The 24,052-nt window shown below is 34.1% G+C and overlaps 1 protein-coding gene across 2 annotated transcripts in view; it reads right to left on the reverse strand.

Annotated features, from left to right (window-relative positions):
* The window catches only part of LOC306870355 (ras-specific guanine nucleotide-releasing factor RalGPS1-like), a 128,825-nt gene that overhangs the window by 91,959 nt on the left and 12,814 nt on the right, over positions 1-24,052 (reverse strand). For both annotated transcript variants that reach the window (XM_079417582.1, XM_079417583.1), the window contains exons 2-5: positions 22,403-22,542; positions 18,799-18,903; positions 17,136-17,186; positions 6,516-6,599 (exon numbers count right to left, since the gene is read on the reverse strand). In XM_079417582.1, the coding sequence (XP_079273708.1) occupies positions 6,516-6,599; positions 17,136-17,186; positions 18,799-18,903; positions 22,403-22,459 (297 nt within the window). In that variant the 5' untranslated portion in view covers positions 22,460-22,542. The remainder of the gene's footprint in view (positions 1-6,515; positions 6,600-17,135; positions 17,187-18,798; positions 18,904-22,402; positions 22,543-24,052) is intronic.

Below are 24,052 nucleotides of genomic sequence, written 5' to 3' on the forward strand. Positions count from 1 at the left end.
CTAAATGGTTAGGTGACTGTGTCTTTCACTGTTCACTTTAACTAATGTACATAGTTCATTGTGCATACAGTATCGATTATGATATTTTATTTGTTTTAGTTGTATTCCTTATCTATCTTTTCTTTCTATCTTTTAAAAAAAAAAACAAATAGAAATAATAAATAGTCAATATGTGACTATGGGGCCCGTATATCGGTGATTAAAATAAATGTTCTCCCACGTATTCATTTCTTTTCTTCCATGATTTCTCTCGCTCCACCGGTTGGCTACTGGAATAAACTAGATGCATGTGTTTTAAACTGATAACCTTACAACAATGTAGATTACATGGAGGTCTTTCCTTCCCTAATTTTAGACTGTATGCTCAAGCCTTTTCCCTCCGCTCTTTAGCAGTTTGGTTTGATCCTGTCGCTTCTGTGTGTTGGAGAGCAATTGAGGAATCTATTGTTCATCCGTATAAAGTGATGCATCTTGTTTATTCGGGTGTTCCGCTTAGGCAGCGTAAATCTCGGTTTGGTCCCATTGTAACCCATTTCCTCTCCACATGGAGGGATGTTGAAAGATGTTCACAACTAGTTACAAAATGGCATAGCATTCGCCTATTTTCCACAATAATAACCTTTTGTCAGGCAGTACTCCATTTCATTGTCCGCAATGGACTCATAATAAAGTAAACACTCTGAGATATGTATGATGATAGTGGTTTAAAATTTTTCCAGCATCTTAAAACTCAATATAATCTGCCAGGCACCTCCTTTTTTATGTATTTGCGCATTAGATCGGCCCTTCGGGTGTATGGGGTGCCTTGACTCTCAACTGCCTGTTCACTCTTTACACAAACTAATCCTTCCTTCTGAGGAATCTCCCTCCTCTGCTTCAGTCATCTATCTCTTTCTTCTTGAGCATTCATACAAACCTTTATCTATTACTACTGTTTGGGCTAAGGATCTTAATGAGGATGTGCATGTTTTATTTTCCGATCAGGTATGGGGTCTGTTTAAATTGTCTTCTAAAAACCCTAATCACCAAATGATTCATTGGAAATTGCTGCATAGGGTTTACTTGACTCCTATGAAACGTTTTAATATGAATCTGTCATCTTCTCCTAAGTGTAATCTCTGTTCCCAAGATGTTTTAGGCACATTTTTGCATTTTTGGGGGGAGTTCCCCTCTCTCTCACCTTTTTGGACTCAAGTTCTGGACCTATCATATTTGTTGGGTACTGAGATATGTTTGACTCCGCACCATTTTTTCATTAATGACTTTTGGGACTTCACCTTGTCCGTCCAACAAAGATCTTTACTGTTAGCTGCTCTCACAGCAGCAAAAACATTGCTGGTCAAGCGTTGGAATCCTGACACAATGGACAGATGAACCTGGACGGTGTATTTGTTGGACATTATCTCAATCGAACTCTCTACTTCTCATATACATGGATCTAACGTGAAAACTGTTAATTCATGTCATTCAGCTTTTAATGTTGTGTCTTCTTTTCTAAAATCTTTGTCAAAATTATTTTATTGTTATTCATCTATTAATATTAATATGTGTTTATTATTATTATTATTATTATTATTATGTTATTTATTTAACTTTTTTAAATCTACCAAGGGGTGGGATGGGTTGGGTTTTAAATTTGTACAGATGGTTTTTGTTTTGTACTACTGTTCCACAAAATAAAACAAACAGTTTTTAACAAAAAAAAATAAAAAATTTAAGTAACGTTAATCCTCTGTGTCTTCAGCGGCTCTACTACTATATTCATTATTACATCCAACAACTAAACACTTCAATCGCTTAATTGGAGACATCTGCACCAGAGGCGGACAGCTCTCACTCAGGGCGGGTCTAAGGTAAGACGGTCTTGTCAATCAACTATCATGGGAGCGGTCTGTACAGAACTACGTCATTCTGACAGGGACCTCAGAACAGCCTGATTTGAGAAAGGGGATTTAAAAAAAAAAAAAAAAACACTGGGTGGATTTTGATCATTATAGGATGGATGTGTATACACACTTCCAACACACATATATGTTCGACTTGTAAAGTGAATTTTTCTTAATTTTTAAGACCCTAAGGTTCAATTCCAAAGATATCTGAATCCCAATGTGGCAATATTAGTAAATATTGCCAATATTGCCCCCCCCCCCTCTCATAGTGTGAGCCAAAAAATGCATTCATTGGCTTATTTAATGTCATCCCCTCATTAATTAATCATTTTAAAAAGAATAAATTGCACTGGTTATCCTGAGAAAACATTGCGCACATCCTGACAAAATTTCCAAACAACTACTCCTTCGTTTTATAAAATTTAACAGACACTTCGGTGTCATCTTTATTAAGATAAACACGCAACGCTCGAGTCATAGTCACGGAGTTATGATCTAAAGAAAATGAGCTTCCAAAATGTAGGCCAAAAAGTCAAGTTTTCCAGGGAACAGGACAGGCATATCATAGCGCGGCAGCTGTGTTAGCTTAAAATATACGAACACCGCTTCGCTAGCTAGACCATGTGCAGTGATGTCATAGCCTATAGCTCATTATCAAATCATTTACACATTATAAGATCTCTGGTTGGTATAGAAACCTGTGGAGAAACGGGGCGCAGCACTTACATTTCTTGGCTCAGAGATGATGGGTCTTTTTCCAAAGTGGCTGTAAAGTGGGTTTTACCAAAGCGTAGAGCTGCGACCCCCTTCATGAAAGAGGGTGAGCTCATCTGGTTCATTCCTACCTATAATGCCTTCAAAACGGCTCTGAAAGCTTCTGTTCCCGCTCCATAAATTATGAACTGGCAAAGAGCGCTACAATGTTTTGAGGGGCGAAGTTTCTGCTCAGTTGCTATGACGATGGAGCACAATGTTTCCATGTACAGTTCCTGCTCACCTGATTTCACTAAAAATATAGAGCTGATTTATTAAATGGACAAACACGATTAGATATTTAGTAGGGTTCTTGAGTAGGGCTGCAGGGCTTTTCTGTTAAAAATGTGACTGAAATTTAAAAGATGACTTAAAAAATAAACAGTTTGCAGGGCTGCACAATTTGGCCAAAATTAAATAATAATAATAATAATAATAATAATAATAATGGTTGTTGTTGCTATTGGTACTATAAAATAAAATTAAAAACTAAAAAACTAAATAAATATTACTATAATATAATATAATACTTTGATTTAACATTTTTACATTAAATAACATAAAATGTGATTGTGATTTAAAATGGCATTAAAACAAGTGTGCTTGTCTGCAGGGCAAGGGCCAAAATTGTGTGATTATACATCAGTATGGATGGACACAATATGAATAATAATAGTAATAAAAAAAAAAAAATTAAAAATAAAAAATTAAAATGACTATTGTGATATTTCACTGTAAAATAAAAATATTAAAATATAAAAAATATTATATTAAAATAATATAATATAATTTATATAATATATATAGTATAATATAATATAATGATTTGGAAAAAAAGAAAATCTCAGGTTTGCGGTGTTAGTTTGCGATCTAAATTGGCCAAAATCATGTAATTATACATTAGTATAGATATAATAATAATAACAACAACAACAACAAGTTGTTGTAACTTTTCAAAAAAAAAAAAAATTATATTAAAATAATATAATATAATTAATATAATATAATATAATGATTTGGAAAAAAAGAAAATCTCAGGTTTGCTGTGTTACTTTGCGATCCAAATTGGCCAAAATCATGTAATTATACATTAGTATAGATATAATAACAACAACAACAACAACGAGTTGTTGCAACTTTTCAAAAAAATAAAAAAATAAAAAATATATTTTAAATAATATATAAATAATGTTTTGTTATATTTCTCTGTAAAATACAAAATAATTATATTTAAGATGAAAAATAATAATAAAATCATGAATACATCAATAAATCATGAGCTGCTTGCATGTAAATAACCATGTGCATCACTCCGAAACATACAGTGCATATATTTATTTACTGTAATTAAATCATAGCCTTTGTGATTTAATAACTCATATTAAGCCAAATCACAATTTCAGTTTTATTTCTATTAATTGTGCAGCCTTGCTTCAGCACGCAAAACTCATCACCCTGATGACACTAATGATGCAGATTAAGTGACAAGCCAATGTGTAACAGAGTTAGGGATCGGTTTAAATCAATACCTAACATGAGCAACAGTAATGGTGATACTTGACTTACCGCTAAAACTGCACACTCTCTAGTCTTTACAAGAACTATAGGGCTTGGGGTAGTAACAGTACATCAAAAGACAAGCATTGTTTAAAGCGAGACGCACTCTTGGGTGGCCAAGAAATGTGTCTCAAAGCCGCTCCATCTTTCCGAAGGTCTGGAATCCAGCTCATCTTGTTCAGCTTAATGATGTCATAAAACCAACGCCGTCGACAGCCAAGATAGAAGGAATTCTGTGAGACTGACTTTGAGGTGAGTTCCACACGCTACGACCGCTTCAGACGGAAACTGTGCAGTCGGGAACTTGATGCTTTTACGTAATTCCCACACACTCCTGGCTAAATAACTAGAACAAATCGTCTCATTAAACATGTGCCATAAATGTAATCTACTGTCATCTACTGTCTACTTTGCACTTTTATAGCACTTTCACAAAATCGTGAATATGAAAAATTGGGACACACCAGTTATTTCTAATACATTTTGGATTTAAAGAGGCTGAAACTTCATAAATAAGCAGAACTGGAAGCGGTTCATTGAAACCACAAATTTAGTTAAGATTAATTTACGGCCAAATGCTTCTAAATTATTTTGAAAACCAAACTTCCTTCTGGTTTTATAATTAATGGTTTCTTAAGTGTTCTAGTCCAACAGTATCACCAAGTTTGAATAACAAACAACATTTTAAAATGTCAAAATTCATTCCATGAACAAAACGGATTCACAAATCTTTCCTACGAGGCGTGAGAGTTGAGTTTTACTACTGGAGCTAAAGGCTGGGGAACTTGGAGACTGTTTTTGGAGAACAAAACATAAAAAAACAGCTCCATACAATTGCATACACAAAAAAGCTCACTGCCAGAAATACTGTAACAAAACAGGGGTGAAGCTCACTTGTCGCCTCATGTTATATGAAAAAACTATATATCATAGTGCGTTCATTTACATGATACATTTCAAAACAATGATTTAAAACAAATAATTATTTAGAATTAACAATTTGTTGAAAATGTCCTCACTCTCAGGCTATCCAAGATGTAGATGAGTTTGTTTCTTCATCAGATTTGGAGAAATGTAGCATTCTATGCATTCTATTCTATGCTCTGCAGTGAATGGGTGCCGTCAGAATGAGAGTCCAAACAGCTGATAAAAACATCACAATAATCCTCACCACTCCAGTCCATCAATTAATGTCTTATGAAGCCAAAAGATCTGTGATGTTTTTAACTCCAAACCAACACTTCTGACCAAAATACGAGTCCATAATCCTTCAACCAGTGAAAAAATCCATCTCCTGTTGTCTCGCATCAAAATCCACCCACATATTCATTGGTGAGCAAGTGATGCAATGCTACATCTCTCCAAATGAAGAAACAAAGTCATCTACATCTTGAATGACCCGAGGGTGAGTAAATCTTAAGCAAATTTTCTAGCAAAAGTGATTTCGCTGTTGGTCGGGTTGGTAAATGATTTGTTACAGTGAAAATTTGTAAAAACAGTACGTGCCTTATGTCAACAACATACAAGATAACATGATGAATGTTGTCTAAATGTAACAGCACAGCAACGCTTGGCCAAACACACATCCCTAATTTTCCTTAAACAGGAGAAAGAGGTGGAAAAGTTCAAGCTCGAGGAGGAAAGGAGCACCAGGCTGGATATCTGCCCGTGGGAGAACTGTTAACAGTATTTCCAGCACCTATTAAGTCCTAAAGCTGTGGGCCATCAGGTTGATAATGGTTTTGTGGCACAGTGTGCCGTCTGCTGGCACTATATCAGCTACATCCCAGCCAAAAACACACTTTATATCCACGTCACATCTGGAAAACTAAATGAATATATAAATGAATAAGTGTGGCATTTCACTGGGATGACAACTAGGGACGAACAATACCTCCATCATATCAGTATCAGTCAAGATCAGTGTTAATTAAATTATCTGCTTCAGTCTGATACTGGGTCACGATTACAATTGATTTGCTTTAATTACTTAATAGGGCTAACCAGTTATACATCTATACAAACACACAATTTGATTTTGAAGCATATGCAATACTAGATTGGAAGATTAATATAATATAATAGATATTTTTTACATTTGTGATGGTTGGAGTCAGAAAAATGTTCTATTCTTTGTGCACCACTAGTGACAATAGTAGAATAAATTAAATGTAAATAATGCAAAATAAATACAAATAATAAAAATGAGTGCAATTAAATAAATGAGTACAATACAATAAAAATTTATCAATTTAATTATCATTTTAAATTAATATTTAACAATTCAAAACAAAAAAGAAAAGCCAATCATCTTACCTGGTTAAACCTCCGTGTGAAGGCAACAACATTAGGAGCCAAAATGTGTTTCTCCTTTCTGTTCCAGCCACAGCTAGCAAGCTCCTACAACACAACAGATATAAACGATCACAATTAAGACCGCAAATACAGTCAATTAGGACTTAATTCCATTGTTAAGATTTGAAGTTCACTGTAAAAATTAAATATTTTTGGCAGCTGTGGTTGCCAGAATAATTTTGGGTAACACTTTACAATAAGGTTCCATTTATTAACATTAGTTAACAAAAGTAAACATGAACTAAGAATGAACAATACAGCATTTATTAATCTTAATGTCAATTTCAGCATTTACTGATGCATTATTAAATTCACAAGTTGTGTTTGTTAACATTAGTTAATGTGAACTAACATGAGTAAACAATGAACAACTGTATTTTCATTAACTAACATTAACAAAGATGAATAAATAGTGTAATAAATGCATTGTTCGTTGTTTGTTCATGTTAGTTAATACATTAACGAATGTTAATAAATGGAACCTTATTCTAAAGTGTTACCTAATTTTGTAAATAAATACAGAAAAACTAAACACATTTACAGAAAAGTATAAATCTGTCATTTTCAAACTTTAATGTAAACCAGTAAATTCAACAACTATTTAAATTTGTTTTGTACCTTTAACATTCTGACGACCACCATAATAATGCAGGTGGTAAAAGAGAAAGCCACGTGAAGAATCAAAGCTTCGCCACAAGCAGAAGTATATACTAATATATAGAAGATGCACAGAATCATTCACGCAAACACAAAACACCATCATGGTAACACACCTGATACTTAATGCAATAGACTTTCATTAAACAACAGAAGATGCAACAAAGCCCAAATGTGCATAAAACTATTAAAAAACATGATTATTTAAACAAAATACTTTCAAATGTGGAGTTTCATGCAGGAAATTCTGGGAATATCAGTTTACAGTTTTTGACTGTAAATTATTTTTTACTTCTAAAAACTGTACAATTAACAGCATTTTACTGTCAAATCTTTTACTGTAAGATCTTTTACAGTTTTTCCCAGTATATAGTACGGGAACTTACTGTTAACCTATTCACTTTTTTTTTTTCAGTAGCGTTTTTGCAAAATTTTACAGTAAAAATTACACTTATTTTTTTAAACCTCCTGTTTTTGTTCTTTTTAAAATGACTGTTAGCAATAGGAAGCTCTAGCATATACGGTGCCTTTGAGTGGAAGCAGAATTATCTCACTGTGGAGCCCCGTTATTTAAGTGTAAATCGAACCCTGTTTAAGTGATGATTTCATGTTCTTCCAGCTTTGTGTAAGATCCCGAGTTTCCTCAGTCAATCTATAATTATGCAGATTGTCTGGATTATTTTTTCAACACTCAAACCCCCCCGAGTGAACTGGATGTGACAGATGTTTTATGAGTTTACTTCATTTGCAGCTTACCCCTTAGTTCAGCTAAACTAATGTGTTCGCAATTATCCTCTATTTATACACCGTCACAAATGATTACTGACACTGCAAAAGAGACAATTAGACAGAACGATGATCTGCCGTTTTCCAGATGTCTCTCACAGGTCCTCATAGTCTTTAGTCAGGGTCGAAGCTCATGATAATGGCCACTTATTTTTGTAAATCCATTTAAAGAAATTGCATTTTTGGGAAGAAGTAATTCATTCGACATTACGTACACAACAATACTTGTTAAGCAAAGTATTTCCATCCCTCACAGCCCTAAAATTTAATGTGGTGTGTTCCCTGACAAGAAAATGAATGAACAAACAAACAAATATTGAGGAAATAAGTTAAGAAAATAAATACAAAAATAAGAACATAAATTAAGTAAATGCATTTAAAAAGATGAGAAAAAAAGTAAATAAATTACAAAATAAGAAAATGATTAAAGAAGAATTAAAAAAGTAAAGAAAATAAGTCAACAAATTAGAAAATAGAAAAATAAAAACAAAATATGTAAATTAGAGAATTATACACCCACACATAGCATGTCATTTTTGTCCTTATTATCATCACATTAATAATCAAAAAGCAATTATTTAAGTAAGATGGTATAGTTAATTAGCTAAAGTGTAGATTTGGATTAATAATTTCATGTGGAGCCACAGGTCTGCTTTTCATGACTGTATTCCAATGACTTCCAATCAGATTTTACAATAAGATACAAACAAAAGATGCTCCATACAAGATGCGATGAAAAGATTTTAGTCTGCGCTGAATGAAAGAAATAAACATTTCGAGCCGAACATAAGCTGTCTAACGAGAAACACGTGTGTAATATGAAATATGCACAATTAAACCAGAACCTCTCATACTGAGGTTATGCTGAAAATGTTACATTAATAAAATCTTCATGCAATTTCCTAAAACTCCAATAAAACTTTTCATAACTGCTTGGGGGGTTTATCCAGATAAAAGACATGTAAGTCTGTGATGAAGAGAAAGAAACCAAACACAAGAGTTTGATGAAGTGAAGGAGTCCTGGGCTCTGCAGGTGGGCATAAGAGCTCGAGGCGAACACTTGAAAAACACCCAACCAATTAAAAAGAAAATATGTGAGAGGTCAAAGGTCACGTTTTTAACTATCATTCCCAGAATGCCGGGCACTAAAGTGGACGCACGGCACTGTGGGTATTCTGAAAGGCCACACTACAGTCTCTCCTGTCCCAACACCTGCTCCTCACATCACCGCGGTCGAGAAGCTGTGGTTTTTTAACATTTCAGTGGCATTTATGGCTCACAAGACGAGGCCCAAGCAGCCATAATCCAGTTCTACAATGAAATCATTTTTGTGATCCAACAAACAAAGTCAAACCCTGCTATTAACCGGACTTAAACATCTCATTTATTGTCCTATACATAGTTTATTACTTAATCAGATTTATCAAACACATGAATGCAATAAAATTCCAGATATAAAAATAATATAAATGCATTTGTTTATATAATAATTAGATCATTTGCATAAAACTTATCAAATAAAATATGCTATATCATTTAAAAGAAAATAAAAAATTATAGAATTTTTAAAGTGATGAAAATGTATATAATTTATTTAATTTAATTATATAACACATAATACACCCAATTTTCATGATCATATATTCACATTAATTACAGTATTATAATTCTATATTGTATTATTGTATATATTTTATTTCATCATTAAAACATAATTATAAATATTCATCACTGTAATTACTTATATTTTATATTTTAATAAAATTTTGTTCTCATTGCTGTAATAATGACAGTCATTCTGTCTGGAAAAATTTCTAATTAATATAATTAATAAAGATAATGAATTAATTAGCGCAAATTAAATTTTGTTAAATTAATTACAATTATTAAATTAAATACAATTCTGGTCACAAAAAAATATCAAATGCAAAAAATATATCTTCAAATGGTTTTAAAATACGCCTAACTTTTTTTCAAAAAAAAAAAAAAAAAATTAATAATAATAATAATAATAATAATAATATTATATATATATATATATATATATATATATATATATATATATATATATATATATATATATATATATATATATATAAAATATATAAATATATTTTGAAAAAAAAGAATATATGTAAAATAAGTAAAATGTTTCTCTTTTTGGAAAATATAGATTTTTATTTACTTATAGGAGAACGTGTAATTTTATTATTTATTACAAAAAAATTAATAAAATGCTAATTAATTTCATCAAATTTTATAATAAAAGTTCAGAAGTCAAATAAAAAAAAAAAACTAAATTTTGTTTAAGGCTGTTGCCATCACTATACTGGCAGGTCGTGATTTTCAGCAGAACAGACTACAATTTCTATCACTAATGGCTAATTTACTAAGGCAAATTCATTATCTCGCATGGAAATAGGCGACAGTCAGAGGCTGCGAGACGGTCAGACCTTACGTCAACTTCCTGTATAGCAGGAGAATTATCAGTGAAAGTTCATTTAGAGTCAGGCCACAAACACCTACAGATTATACGCTTCAGCCAAGACTTTACACGAGTAAACGAGGAGGCAAAGATGGCAAAAGCAGACCAAGCTGGAGGTGGTTACCTCTTTTCCTTTAGATCAGCGGGAATCTGCTTTGGGGAGGGCCAGAGGTCATGCTGCTCCGAGGGACAGCGTAAAAGTGTCAGGAAAGGAATTATGGGCCATTTCAAGTGGCGAACCCCGCGGTTTTTACTGAATTCAGGACCATAGTCAAAACTATCACGATAACATCAAGTATCATAACGAAAATTAATAATGTGATACTAACTAACCCACCACAACAGACTCTAGAAAAACATGGAAAAGTGGTTATGATTCACAGCAACGGTGGATCACATGCATCCAGTGGTTTCAGACATGACAGAAAGGGCCTTCGCTTTACGTAACTCCTCCTTCCTGCCAAAACTGCTGTTCGGGTGTTTTCCCAGTGCTTTCTTAATCTAGTTTCCATTAAACAGATTAATGAACTCTAATCACAGCTAAAAACTCACAAAAATACAGTAATCAAGAGGGGTTCTCGTAGAATTAAGAATGGAAAAAAGGACAAATCTAGTGATTTTTTTTGTATAAAGAGAGTTTTCACATTTATGTGTTCACACTTTTATAGTAAAATATTAGTTAAATAGGTTCCTGGGCTATTAAAGTTAACTAAAACCGTAAAAAAAATTCCGTTACTTGAAATAATAATAATAAAAGTTAACTGAAATGGCAAATTTAATATATAGCTAGTTGCCAACGCAACATTTCTCAGTTTCATTTAGTTTAACTTTAACCTTTTTAAAAAAAGATTTAAATAATTATTTTTAAGATAGCAAATTATTAAAGATCTGAAATATAAAAATAAAACGTTATTAAAAATATTTCAAAACACAATGAATCTCAATGATACTGACAGGTTTAAAAATTTAGTAAAAAAAAAAATTACACACACATTAATAAATTATATTTATATATATATAAAATTTCCATCTAGTTTGTTGAAGTATTAAAATAACTCAAATTAAATAAAACTAAATAAAATAAAATTAATAAAAGCTATACAGACATAAAACTATTATTTAACTAAAATTAAAATAGATAAATACAAATCACAACAGTATAGTTTATCAGTAATCCTAAGAAATGACACTGAGCCAAACACACATGCTAAAAACTACAACTTACACAGAGTAAGAAATGCTTATAAAAACTGAAATACATATACACACATATATACAGTATCTCACAGAAGTGAGTACACCCCTCACATTTTTGTAAATATTTTATTATATCTTTTCATGTGACAACACTGAAGAAATGACACTTTGCTACAATGTAAAGTAGTGAGTGTACAGCTTGTATAACAGTGTAAATTTGCTGTCCCCTCAAAATAACTCAACACACAGCCATTAATGTCTAAACCACTGGCCACAAAAGTGATTCTGGATGAAGGATTGGTCTCTGATCTCTTGTCAGGTGTTCTCTAACCTCATCAGGCATTATAGGAGAACATTTAGAGCTGTTAAACTGGCAAATGGAGGTTTCAAAAAGTATTGAATAAAAGAGTGCCGTTAATTGTGGCCAATGTTTATTAGAGAAAAACATTTATTTCATAATGATATTTCCCCCCACTTTAAAATCTTATTATCCAATGAAAGGTTAGATTTTTGTGATTTAAAAAAAAATAAAAGATCAAAAGGATTAACAATGCATATTAATTTTCACAGCCTTCTTTGATCATATTTACCAAGGGTGCTGATATTTTTGGCCATGACTGTGTGTATATACAGTGGTGTGAAAAAGTGTTGCCCCTTTGAATTTTTATTTTATAGCATGTTTGTCACACTTTAATGTTTCAGATCAAACTAATTTAAATATTAATCAAAGATAACACAAGTAAACAACATGTAGTCTTTATAAATGAAGGGTTTTTTTATGAAGGGAAAACTAAATCAAGAAAATAAAAGTGTTTGCACCCCCCCCCCACCCCCAGACAAAAGTTGAACTTTTTGGAAGGTGTGTGTCCCATTACATCTGGCGTAAAAGTAACACAGCATTTCAGAAAAAGAACATCATAGCAACAGTAAAATATGGTGGTGGTAGTGTGATGGTCTGGGGCTGTTTTGCTGCTTCAGGACCTGGAAGACTTGCTGTGATAAATGAACCATGAATTCAGCTGTCTACCAAAAAATCCTGAAGGACAATGTCCGGCCATCTGTTCGTGACCTCAAGCTGAAGCGAACTTGTGTTCTGCAGCAGGACAATGATCCAAAACACACCAGCAAATCCACCTCTGAATGGCTGAAGAAAAACAAAAGGAAGACTTTGGAGTGGCCTAGTCAAAGTCCTGATCTGAATCCTATTGAGATGCTGTGGCATGACCTTAAAAAGGTGGTTCATGCTCGAAAACCCTCCAATGTGGCTGAATTACAACAATTCTGCCAAGATGAGTGGCCAAACCTCCTCCACAGCGCTGTAACAGACTCATTGCAAGTTATCACAAACGCTTGATTGCAGTTGTTGCTGCTAAGGGTGGTCCAACCAGTTATTAGGTTTAGGGGGCAAGCACTTTTTCACACAGGGCCATGTGGGTTTGGATTTTGTTTTCCCTTCATAATAAAAAACTGCATGTTGTGTTTACTTGTGTTATCATTGATTAATATTTAAATTTGTTTGATGATCTGAAACATTAAAGTGTGACAAACATGCAAAAAAAAAAAAAATCAGGAAAGGGGCCAGCACTTTTTCACACCACTGTATATATAAAATATACACACACACACACACACACACATATATGGAAATTATTTTTACTTTGGGTTTAGTAATTTTTATGTGCTTTTTGTGTTTTTTTCCCATTTCAGATTTTAGTACTTGGACTTCAACTATTATTTCAGTCAGTTTCCATGGCAACATTGAACGTTTTCATCTAATATTTATATTTTATTTAATTTCATCTAAAAAAAAAAAAAAAAAAAAAAAAAAAAACTGGCCTACTCAGCTGGAAAATGCCCAATATTGCATAAAACCAGCAAACAGACTTAGACTGGTTTAAGATTTTTCAACAGGGTTGTTAGGAACTAAAAATTAATCATTGTTGGGCCATTATTCCCCCATAGACTTGCATTTCAGTCAACACATTTTATTAATTTGATAAACTGAGTTACACATCATAATCCGGAACATTCTATTCACTTTGAAGCCTGAATGCATTAAGCACACAGATGCTGAGCGACACTAATGAAAGCTTGAATCTGTGGCCCGCTGACAGACAGATTAAAGCTGGAGTGACTCGGTTTACAAATTCTCTGTTAGGTATCATAATTCTCGGCAATATTCAAAAGAGAAATGACGAAGCGTGTTTATGTTTAGCTATAAACACAGCGCTGAGGTAATCAGCCTCAATTCTTTAGTTTGGACTCCGGATGTAGCTGATTGACCTCAGCAAACACGTCCAGTCAAATCCACACAACTATAGCTGACTCGCATCTATTATACTGTATATCTGATGTATACATACACATGAAAATGTCACATATTGCCTGTACGATGCTGTAAGGAAAGACATTTCACTTGCACACTTTCAAACAGCCAAAAGACTGAAAGTCTCAAAATGTGAGTACAAACACAAACACATACAGAGAAGCAGACATTACAGCATCTTATAGGCTCGTTCCAAAAAAAAGAATGATAAACAGCCGTCAGAACTTGCACAATTTGTTAATACCTAAATTACACACAGACCTTGTCTCAGATTGCATGCGTTTTTGTGGATGAGGAGCACAAAACATCATACTCGTTTCCGTCTGAAACTTTACAGGCTGAAACGAAGGCCTTATGTTTATTTGTCTAACTTAAATGTTTGAGTGTGTAACAGGATGTGCTAAACATGCATGGTCAGGGTGATCGGCTTCACATGTGCGAGTTCTTCTCATGCATCACATCATTCTGTGTGTTCCCTCAGTGCTTAAAGCAACGCAGTATTTATGCAATAAAGCAATAATTAACCCTGTAAAGCTTGACATATCAAAAAGTAGTACAAAAATTATATATATGTTCATGCACACAAAATGCTTACATGGTCTGCATTGCAATTGTTAAATGTTAAATGGAGGACACGAGTAAAAGAAATAGTAGGACAACAGAGTGCACTTTAGTGTGACTGGAAATGTGACCAATCATCATCCAGGGGTGCGTTTCCTGTACAACATCGTAACTAGCTAGTCACGAATGCTTCCTGAAGACGGTCGCATCTCCATCGTTTGAACCACACTAGTTCAACAATATAGGGCCGTTGTTAATGAGCTCACAAGCATGTGGTGGAGTAATAACTTCTGCTATTTAACTGATTAGAGATGTCGAAGATGCTGCTGTATTGAACATGGCACCCGATGACTAATTTTTGTTCCCTGTCATTTTGCTTTATTTGATGTTTAATTCATCATGGGTTCCCTCTTACGTCATACTCTGGGGTTCCCTTCGGCATTTGTGCGCATGCACTCTTCATAAACGACACTTACTGAGGACATGCAAAAATACAGATATATTAAAAGGCATTTATATTTAGATAGAATGGAATATATAGATTGTGCTGAATGCTAGCTTGCTTATTGTGCCCAACAGCATAATTAATTTAAGCCCATATAAGAAAATACACTTCTAACCGCAGGTCGAGAGCTGTAGCATGTAAGAGCATGTAAGTTTGCAACACTGTTTGCGAATGTTCATTCCAACTATGGTTTCGGGAAACACCGAATCATTGAACTTGCAACCGTAGTTAGCTAACGATGCTTTTGGCAAACGCACATCAGGTTTGAAAAAAAAAAAAGAGGAGTAAAAAGAAAAAATCAAAAAAAAAAAAGGTAGCATATGCATTTTTTAAGTACCATTTGATCTATTTTTACAAAAATCATGTTAAAAAATGATCCATCAGGCTTTTGAGGGGCGTTTATTTGTTCATCCCTCAATCATCATCGTTTTGAATTGCATTGCACTGAAAATTAGCAAAAATATGTAATTTAGTGCAAATTCTGATATTCATATTGCAAAAAAATAAGGTAAAATTCTGATTCTTGTAATGTAAATCAATTAAATCTTTATAACAGTATAGCAGACTACTTTTATAAAATGCATAGAAATATCAGTTTTCACTCACTATCTCCCAATAATGTCTTAGTAAGATGATATTTAAATGTGTAGTTTATGATCAAAGCTCTTTAGTTTCTAAACCTAAACCTAAACCAGTTGTAAACCCAAGTAAACCTAAGTTGCTTCAGTCCAGTAAGCACTAAAATATCATCTTGAAAATATTACTAACAATATTAAAGCTATTCTTATGTTTATCTACTTTATAAAATCAGTAAAGATCTCACTGTAAAAATACACATGAAGATTGAGCTCAAGGTGGGGGTTTGTAGAATTATACTAAAAGTATAAACTATCAATCAGATGACATACGGCATGTAATAGATTGTGAAAAGCAGGATTTTTTTTGCAAAATTTTGATCATGTTAATAATTTAGAAGCATTAGAAATTTGCATATCAAATGATACAGCAGACTTTATAGGGATTTTTCAGACACCACTAACCAGTCAAAAACATTGCATGTACAGCAGTGCTTCATAACCAGCCTGAAGTGAGCATAAGTGAAAGGGGAGCTGGTAAAACTAATGAAAGCGGGTCACAGGTGGTCTCATCCCTTGTTAAGCCAGCGGCATATTTTCCAACAGTTTTACATCATGCTCTGAGGAAATATTGGACCTCCTTCTCGCTGTCACTTACGACAGCAAAGATAATCAACTGATACCGAAATGTTATTCTCCTCCCAAAACAGCTTATAAACATCTCTAATGAAAAACTGCCATACTGTTAGAATATTCTGCCAAGGGGTTTAATTCGCAAAGTCTGCACTTCCACTGCGGTACAACCACCTGTCTAAACACGCGCTCGGGTGTGTATTTCACCGGCCGCTGTTCCTCCATCAAAACAATGGCTGTTAGATATTAGCGACCGGGATCAAGATAGTAGCATAAATTATATTATTAAATGCCTTTCAACAAAGGCACGCTCCTCTCATTTAGGACAGAGAGGTAATCCTGCTCAAAGAGTACAAGTGTCCATGCAGATAAAATGTTTACGTTGTCTGCATTACAATTTCCATGTTAAATGGATAATAGTGGGATCATGAAGTATAAAGGAGTTATACATATTACAATAATACAGTGTATTTTCGAGTTTCTGGAAATGTGACCAATCATCATCCAGGACAGAAAACCAAAACTAATAAACAAAGTAAAATAAATAAATAAATACCAACTTCTAAAATAAAGTTTTGTATAAATAAACAAATAAATAATATTCTTAGAGACCAAGATAAATAAATAAACATACAATTTTTTTTAAATTAGTTTACATTTTAAAATTTATAAAATGTGACAAATCATGATCCATGACTGAAAAAATAAAATAAAATCTGGCATGACTGAAAATGTGACCAATCATCATACAGAATGAATGAATGAATGAATTGCTATAATGCAATGGTGTAATGATATGAAGTGTTTTCACTTGTCTACAAGGTATCTGGCTCAAAAAATGTGACCTCTGTCTTACCTCTGGCTGTATGGCCTTAAACACAGGGGCGTCCATCAGGGTAATTTGGCTCTGAGAAACACAGACAAAAATAAAATCACATTTTCGTGAGCAATCACAGCCATGAGCTCATTTTCCAGCATTGAGTTATGACGTACATTATGGGAAAGGACAAAATGAATGAAAACAATTCATCATAAAAATCCCCACAATGAGGGAACTCGGTTCAACGGGGTTCTTCAAAGTTTCTTAGAAGTCTAAATAAGCCCTTGATGCAAGTGAATTATTGGTAATATACTCTCTCAAATCCCACAATCAGGCCAACTCACAGGAAACAGTCCTATTTTAAATCACCATAGCATTCGGTAAATTATTCTGAGAAGTTATTTAGCATCATATAGTCATGGCCTAATGGTTAGAGATTCGGACTGTAATCCAAAGGTTGCAGGTTCGAGTCCCCGGCCGGCAGGGATTGTAGGTGGGGGGAGTGAATGTCCAGCGCTCTCTCCACCCTCAATACCACGACTGAGGTGCCCTTGAGCAAGGCACCGAACCCCCAACTGCTCCCCGGGCGCCGCAGCATAAATGGCTGTCCACTGCTCCGGGTGTGTGTTCACGGTGTGTGTGTGTGTTCACTGCTGTGTGTGTGTGTGCACGATGGATGGGTTAAATGCAGAGCACGAATTCTGAGTATGGGTCACCATACTTGACAGTATGTCACTTCACTTATATCATCAGCTCTGTTCCAAATCAAAGTGAGCTGCCTACCTAGACAACATTTTAAGGTGTCATTAGGGAAATTCAGATGTAAAGATTGTTTTGAAAAGTAGGAACATTATGGGATGGCCATTTCTATTTAAGGCAGCATCATGCGTATCTTTTGTTGATTTAAATATTATACTAGGCAAGATTTTTTTTAAAGAGCACACTTTAAAGTGTTATATAAGGAAAAGAAATACAAGAAAATAATATATATAGTAAAAACAAAATACAAAAAAAAAAAATTATTATATATATATATATATATATATATATATATATATATATATATATATATATATATATATATATATATATATAAAGTGCTGTGCAACGATTAATCATAATTAATCACATCCAAAATAAAAGTTTTTGGATACATCATGTGTGTGTGTACTGTGTGTGTGTGTGTGTGTGTGTGTGTGTGCGTATAAAATAATAATAAAATAATTTTATAATATTTCTGCTGCTTCTGCTGAAAAAACAAAACTAACTATGGTGGTAAGTCCCATTGAACTCAATTTGTAACGACGGAACTTGCGACCATAGTTGCTTTTGGGAAACGCACCCCAGGCCGGGAGATCAGCTAAGACTGGTTAAAACATGTTCCCTTGGCAACAAACTCCATAGAGCACAACAGTGGTTAAAGACATTTCAACAGCCTTTGTTCCACAAGTATTTTCCCTTTCATTGTCTCCACAGGGATGTGGTGAGAGGAGCCGCTCACTATCGAGAGCTTCTGAGTCTCCGTGTCAGTCAGGATGCTGCTCGCTCGGTTTGGACCGCAGCTATTGTTTCCGAACGGAAAGGTCCCGAATGACCAGGACTGCTACGAATAAGACTGCATCATTACAGAACAAGACAAACGACGTCTCAGTTTTCCACCAGAGAACGCATCAATTTCACCGCTGACAGTTTTACTCACTGCAAACTCCTCTGGCGTGACTTTGAGCACATCAAACACAACGGCATCGTAGCTCTTCGCGTAGTCAGCGCTCGGGCCGTCCACAGACACGGGGCTGTTACTTCCCTGAATATGAGAAAGAAACAATATGAAGATACCAACATGTCAAGCATGAAATATTACAGATTCCCATAAATGCAAAAACAACTCGAGAGAAGAGAGGGAGAGACACAAACAATGACTATTCATAAACTATAAAGAATCAAAATTGACCACATTTACTGTCCTTCTAAATGTTCCTGGTCTTATTGTGGTTTCATTTGTGATAATGACTATATATTATCCCTCATTTATTCTGATGTGGCCCTCATGTATTGACCATCAGCCACAGCTGAACCGATCATTAAAAAAAAAATCAGCACAGTTCTTTCCATGGAAAAGTGAAGTTGTCGGGTTAGAGTGAGGTTTTGATAGCAGTCGTGGTATATACTTCTCACGGGATGACTGCCAGCGCTGGAAAAACCATGAAAACGTTCTTGGATCTCGATTGAAACAATCTTTGATCTGATGATAACAGTATCTGCATGAGGACACGTCTGTGAGCGTATGGGCGTATGTCTTATGTTTTTATGCATTGGATGTGTAAATGTCCAAAAATTAAATAAAAAAAAGAGCTGAGCCTTACAAAGTGGTATTACCATAAAAATGCAGAATGGAAAACCAAGGTTTGGACACTATCATGGATTTTATCGGACTTTAAAGTTACAGAATCTTTTCAGTCAATCAACGAATGACAAAAACATGGAGCCTTACAAAAAAAGTGATTTTATCAGACTTCGAAGTTACAGAACCTTTCAAGCTCATTTTAAGTAAATTATTCATCATTATGGTACACTACAGTTCAAACATTTGGGGTCAATGAGATTTTTTTGAAAGGAATTAATTTTTTGCATTAAATGGATCAAAAGTGACAGCAAAGACATTTAGAAAGGTTGAAAAACATTCCTGTTTCAAATAAACGCTTTTAATTTAACTTTCTATTCACCAAAGAATTCTGAAAAAAACTAAAAATTCCACAAAAATATGATGCAACACAACTGTTTTCAACATTGATAATAATCAGAAATGTTTATTGAGCAGCAAATCAGTATATTAGAATGATTTCTGAAGGATCATGTGACTGACGACTGGAGTAATGATGCTGAAAATTCAGCTTTGATCACAGGAATAAATTACATTTTTAAATATATTAAAATAGAAATCAGTTACTTGAAATCGCAATAATATTTCACAGCATTACTATTTTTACTGTATTTTTGACCAAATAAATGCAGCCTTGGTGAGCTTAAGAGACTTGTTTCAAAAATATTACAAAATCTTACCAACCTCAAACGTCTGAACTAGGGATGCACGGTATTACACTCTTAAAAATAAAGGTGCTTCACGATGCCATAGAAGAACCCTTTTGTCTAAATGGTTCCATAAAGAACCTTTAACATCTGAAGAAATTTTCTGTTTCACAAAAGGTTATTTGTGGTGAAAGAAGGTTCTTCAGATTATAAAAAGGTAAGCAAGAGATGGTTCTTTAAAGAACCTTTGACTGAATGGTTCTTATATTGTTTCGCTTGAAGAACCTTTTGAGGCAATCATGCTTACTTTTGAACAAAAGACGGCACTCCTCGTGTGATTGTAACATATATATATATATATATATATATATATATATATATATATATATATATATACACACACACATACATTTTCTTTCCCCGTATCTTGAATTTTGTGATAATTTTTAATGCATTTTAATAGACTGAATCATGCATGCAGTGAAAGAACACTCTAAATGCACACGCGCTCTAGTCTAGACTTCACGTAATGAATGCGTGCACTCTGTAGGGGTGTTTTGTTTGGTTTTTGCAAAATACTCGACAATGTCAAATCGCACATCGTTAAAACAACAATTACGATATTATCGCAGACGCTACATATCGCACACCCCTAAGTGCATGTATGTCAATAACAGCATTATCATCTGATATCATAGTACTTTTGGAAGTGGAGGAGAGTGTCGGTTTGTAGATAAGAGAGGGTGGCAGGTCATGGGTTGGTGGTGAGTTGGGTAATGAGGGGTGAACAGAGGTGAGGAAAGGGCTGGCAGTGGAAATGAGGAGAGGGCTGAGAGGGTCTGCAGATGCCAGAGGCAAAATTTAGCTTTTATTCAAATTATGAATAGGTTACTGAGAAACAGAGTAAAGACCTCTTCCTTTATAATCAATTAATCTGATCAGTTCAGTTCATCCGCAGCGCAAGCTCACTGACAATGAAAAAAAGTTATAATAATAATAATGAAATAAATAAAAACCTGTCTATACGTCACAATTAATCTCTTATTTACATCATCTTTGCACTTTGATAGCTACAATGAAAAAGGAACTAACAAACAGCCCACGAGCTCTTCCTGAACAAATTTATTTAGCGTTATTATGACTTAAAAGACTCTGATTGGCCATTGCATTGACGTGCTCAACAAACATGTCTGTGATGGGCTGCAATGCTCAACGCTGAAAAAACATGTAAATAAAAACGCCTTACGCTCTTCAAGCAGCGCTCACACGTTTGAAGGCACGAGCTATCGAAAGGCTGGTCTCATTACATTTTTAAAAATTAAGTATCGTATATTATTTATCTTTACATTTTTTTTATATTTAGTAGATGCTTTTATCTAAAGTGACTTACAAATACGACCAAGAGACGCAATCAAACCAACAAAAGAGCAATAATATGTAAGTGCTGTGACAAGTCCCAGTTAGCCTAACACAGTATTCCTATCAAGCTGTTTTTTATAATAAATAAAAAAGAAAACAAGTAGACAGAATAGAAAAAAGAATAGAGAACGCTAGTGTTAGAGATAGATAATAATAGATTATAGATTATATATTAGATTAAATTAATAGATGTATAAAATATAGAAATTTCTGCCTACCAGGGTTTCAGGTGCTTGAGCCATTGTTGATGCTCAGAGTGATAAACTCCTTCTCCTGACTCCCAAGATCATCTACTGTGTGACGTACATTACATTAATGATGCAATTTTGCGTGCTTCAGTACTTATTTGAGTTAAATTATTTTAACACATTGTGTTAACATAAATATTTATATATAAATCCCCACGTACTCAAGCAGTGAGCTACTAGTGTATTTAATGTTTTAGTATTTTTTAATGTTTCTGTCATTTTTATTAGTTATTGATTTTTATAATGAAAATGTCTAATGCATGACTTTTCGTTTTTATTTCAGTTTTGGATATTTTAGTACATATAAATGAAAATGAGAAATGCTGCTTTGCCAACTACCTGAAATAAAATAAATGTTTAAAATATTTTATTTCAGTTAGTGTTTATGATATTTCAAGTAATGAAAATGTTTATGGTTTTAGTTAGCTGTAATAACCTTCACTAAAGAACCATACGGTTATAATCAATCACAGTTCCAACACTGAAAATAAATCCCATCCTACTGCTGAAATAAGTACATTTCATTCCCAATGAGGAGTAAATCATTATTCATCAGTTCATTTTTAAATATTATTATATTAGAATTTTTAAGAAAGGAGGAGCAGTTACCTCAGAGGAGGCGGAGCTAATGCTGGTGCCATCCGATAGGCCGTTTCTACGGTACATGCTGGAGAATCAGCCAATGGGGTGCAGACGCCTGGGCAACAGCGGCCCTCAGCCAGACTTCACATATGACAAATCATCCATACCTGAAGACACAGAGAGACATCAAAATATTAAGATACATACATTGTATAAAATATCTGACTCAATGTCAAATGCAGTGCTTCATGGGAGTTACAGATGAAGTGGGTTCAATCGTTTGCCTGGTGGTCTGTGTGTGTGTGTGTGTGCAAGAAAAACTGATGCTAAACATCTGAGGAGCTCCACAGGGACTCGGTTTGCTCTCTTTCCCAGATGGCCAGAGGAAGCCCCAGCATACCTGACTGACCGATGAACCGGCAGGCCGGGAAAGAGCGCAGCAAATAGGAAAGAATGTGACTATTACAATGGAAATCCTCTCGGATCACTCACACAGTGATCAAAACACTTAATGGGTTTTGGGAAAGTTCTCCACACTGGAGATCTGAAACAGCCACAATCCATTAACAATACGACCCCGCTTTGGTCTGAGAATCGGGAAATTGCATTTACAATGACAAGACATGTTGCTGTAAATGAAAGCTTTTTAATCTCAGCTCCGACTGTGAGAGTTATCATCAAGTAGATCTCATATAACTCTATTTGAGCTACAGAGCTGTTGTTATGCTTTTTGCATACAAACATTTCACAACACGACGTGCATCAACAAAACAGCTGCGAGTGTGAAGGATCACATGCAGCATCAACTGCCTCCTTTCTGAGGCAAAAACAAGTTTGTTTAAAGTCCGGCCAACCAGAGAATTTATAGCAAAATACACTCTAAAAACTTTTGAAAGAAATCATGCTTATGTGCTCATTAACATATGACCACCCACATTTACATATCAACATCTTCAGTCTGATTAACATGTTTAAGCGCTCAAAGAAAATCTAGTTCACTGTGTTTGTTATGCTATCAAATTATGTTTTTGATGCAAGAATCCTTGACTAATATTTTAAATATAAACCACTATGAACGTGCATATTATGGCCTCTTGCATAAAAAGACTAAAGCCTAATTTGACCCGTTACTGAAGCCAAAGCACTCAGAGGGGCTGTGATGACCTCTCGTGGCCATATGAGTTTCTTATAATAGCTTATGGAAGTTTTTCAATGTGAAATCCACACATTTTGGCTCATTAGCAATATACTGATCTGACTGCCCAACATAACTTTTAAAATCCTTTATGGAGAGGCCAAAAACAGTGAAAAGTTAGGGGATGGTACGATTATTAATGTTTTTTTAAGTCTGACCAAGACTGTAGCCTACTTATAATAACAGTAAAATTGTAAAATATTATTACAATTTAAAATAACAGTTTTCTATTAGAACATATTGTAAATTGTAATTATTTTCCTGTGATGCAAAGCTGTATTTTCAGCATCATTACTCCAGTCTTCAGTCACATGATCCTACAGAAATCATTCTAATATGCTGATTTGCTGCTCAAGAAACATTATTATCAATATTGAAAACAGTTGTGCTGCTTCATATTTTTGGGGAAACCGTGATGCATTTTCTTTTCAGGATTATTTGATGTCTTTACTTTTGATCAATTTAATCATCTTATGAATAAA

Source organism: Barbus barbus (assembly GCF_936440315.1).
Source record: "Barbus barbus genome assembly, chromosome: 5".
In the NCBI taxonomy this organism is placed as follows: Eukaryota; Metazoa; Chordata; class Actinopteri; order Cypriniformes; family Cyprinidae; genus Barbus; species Barbus barbus.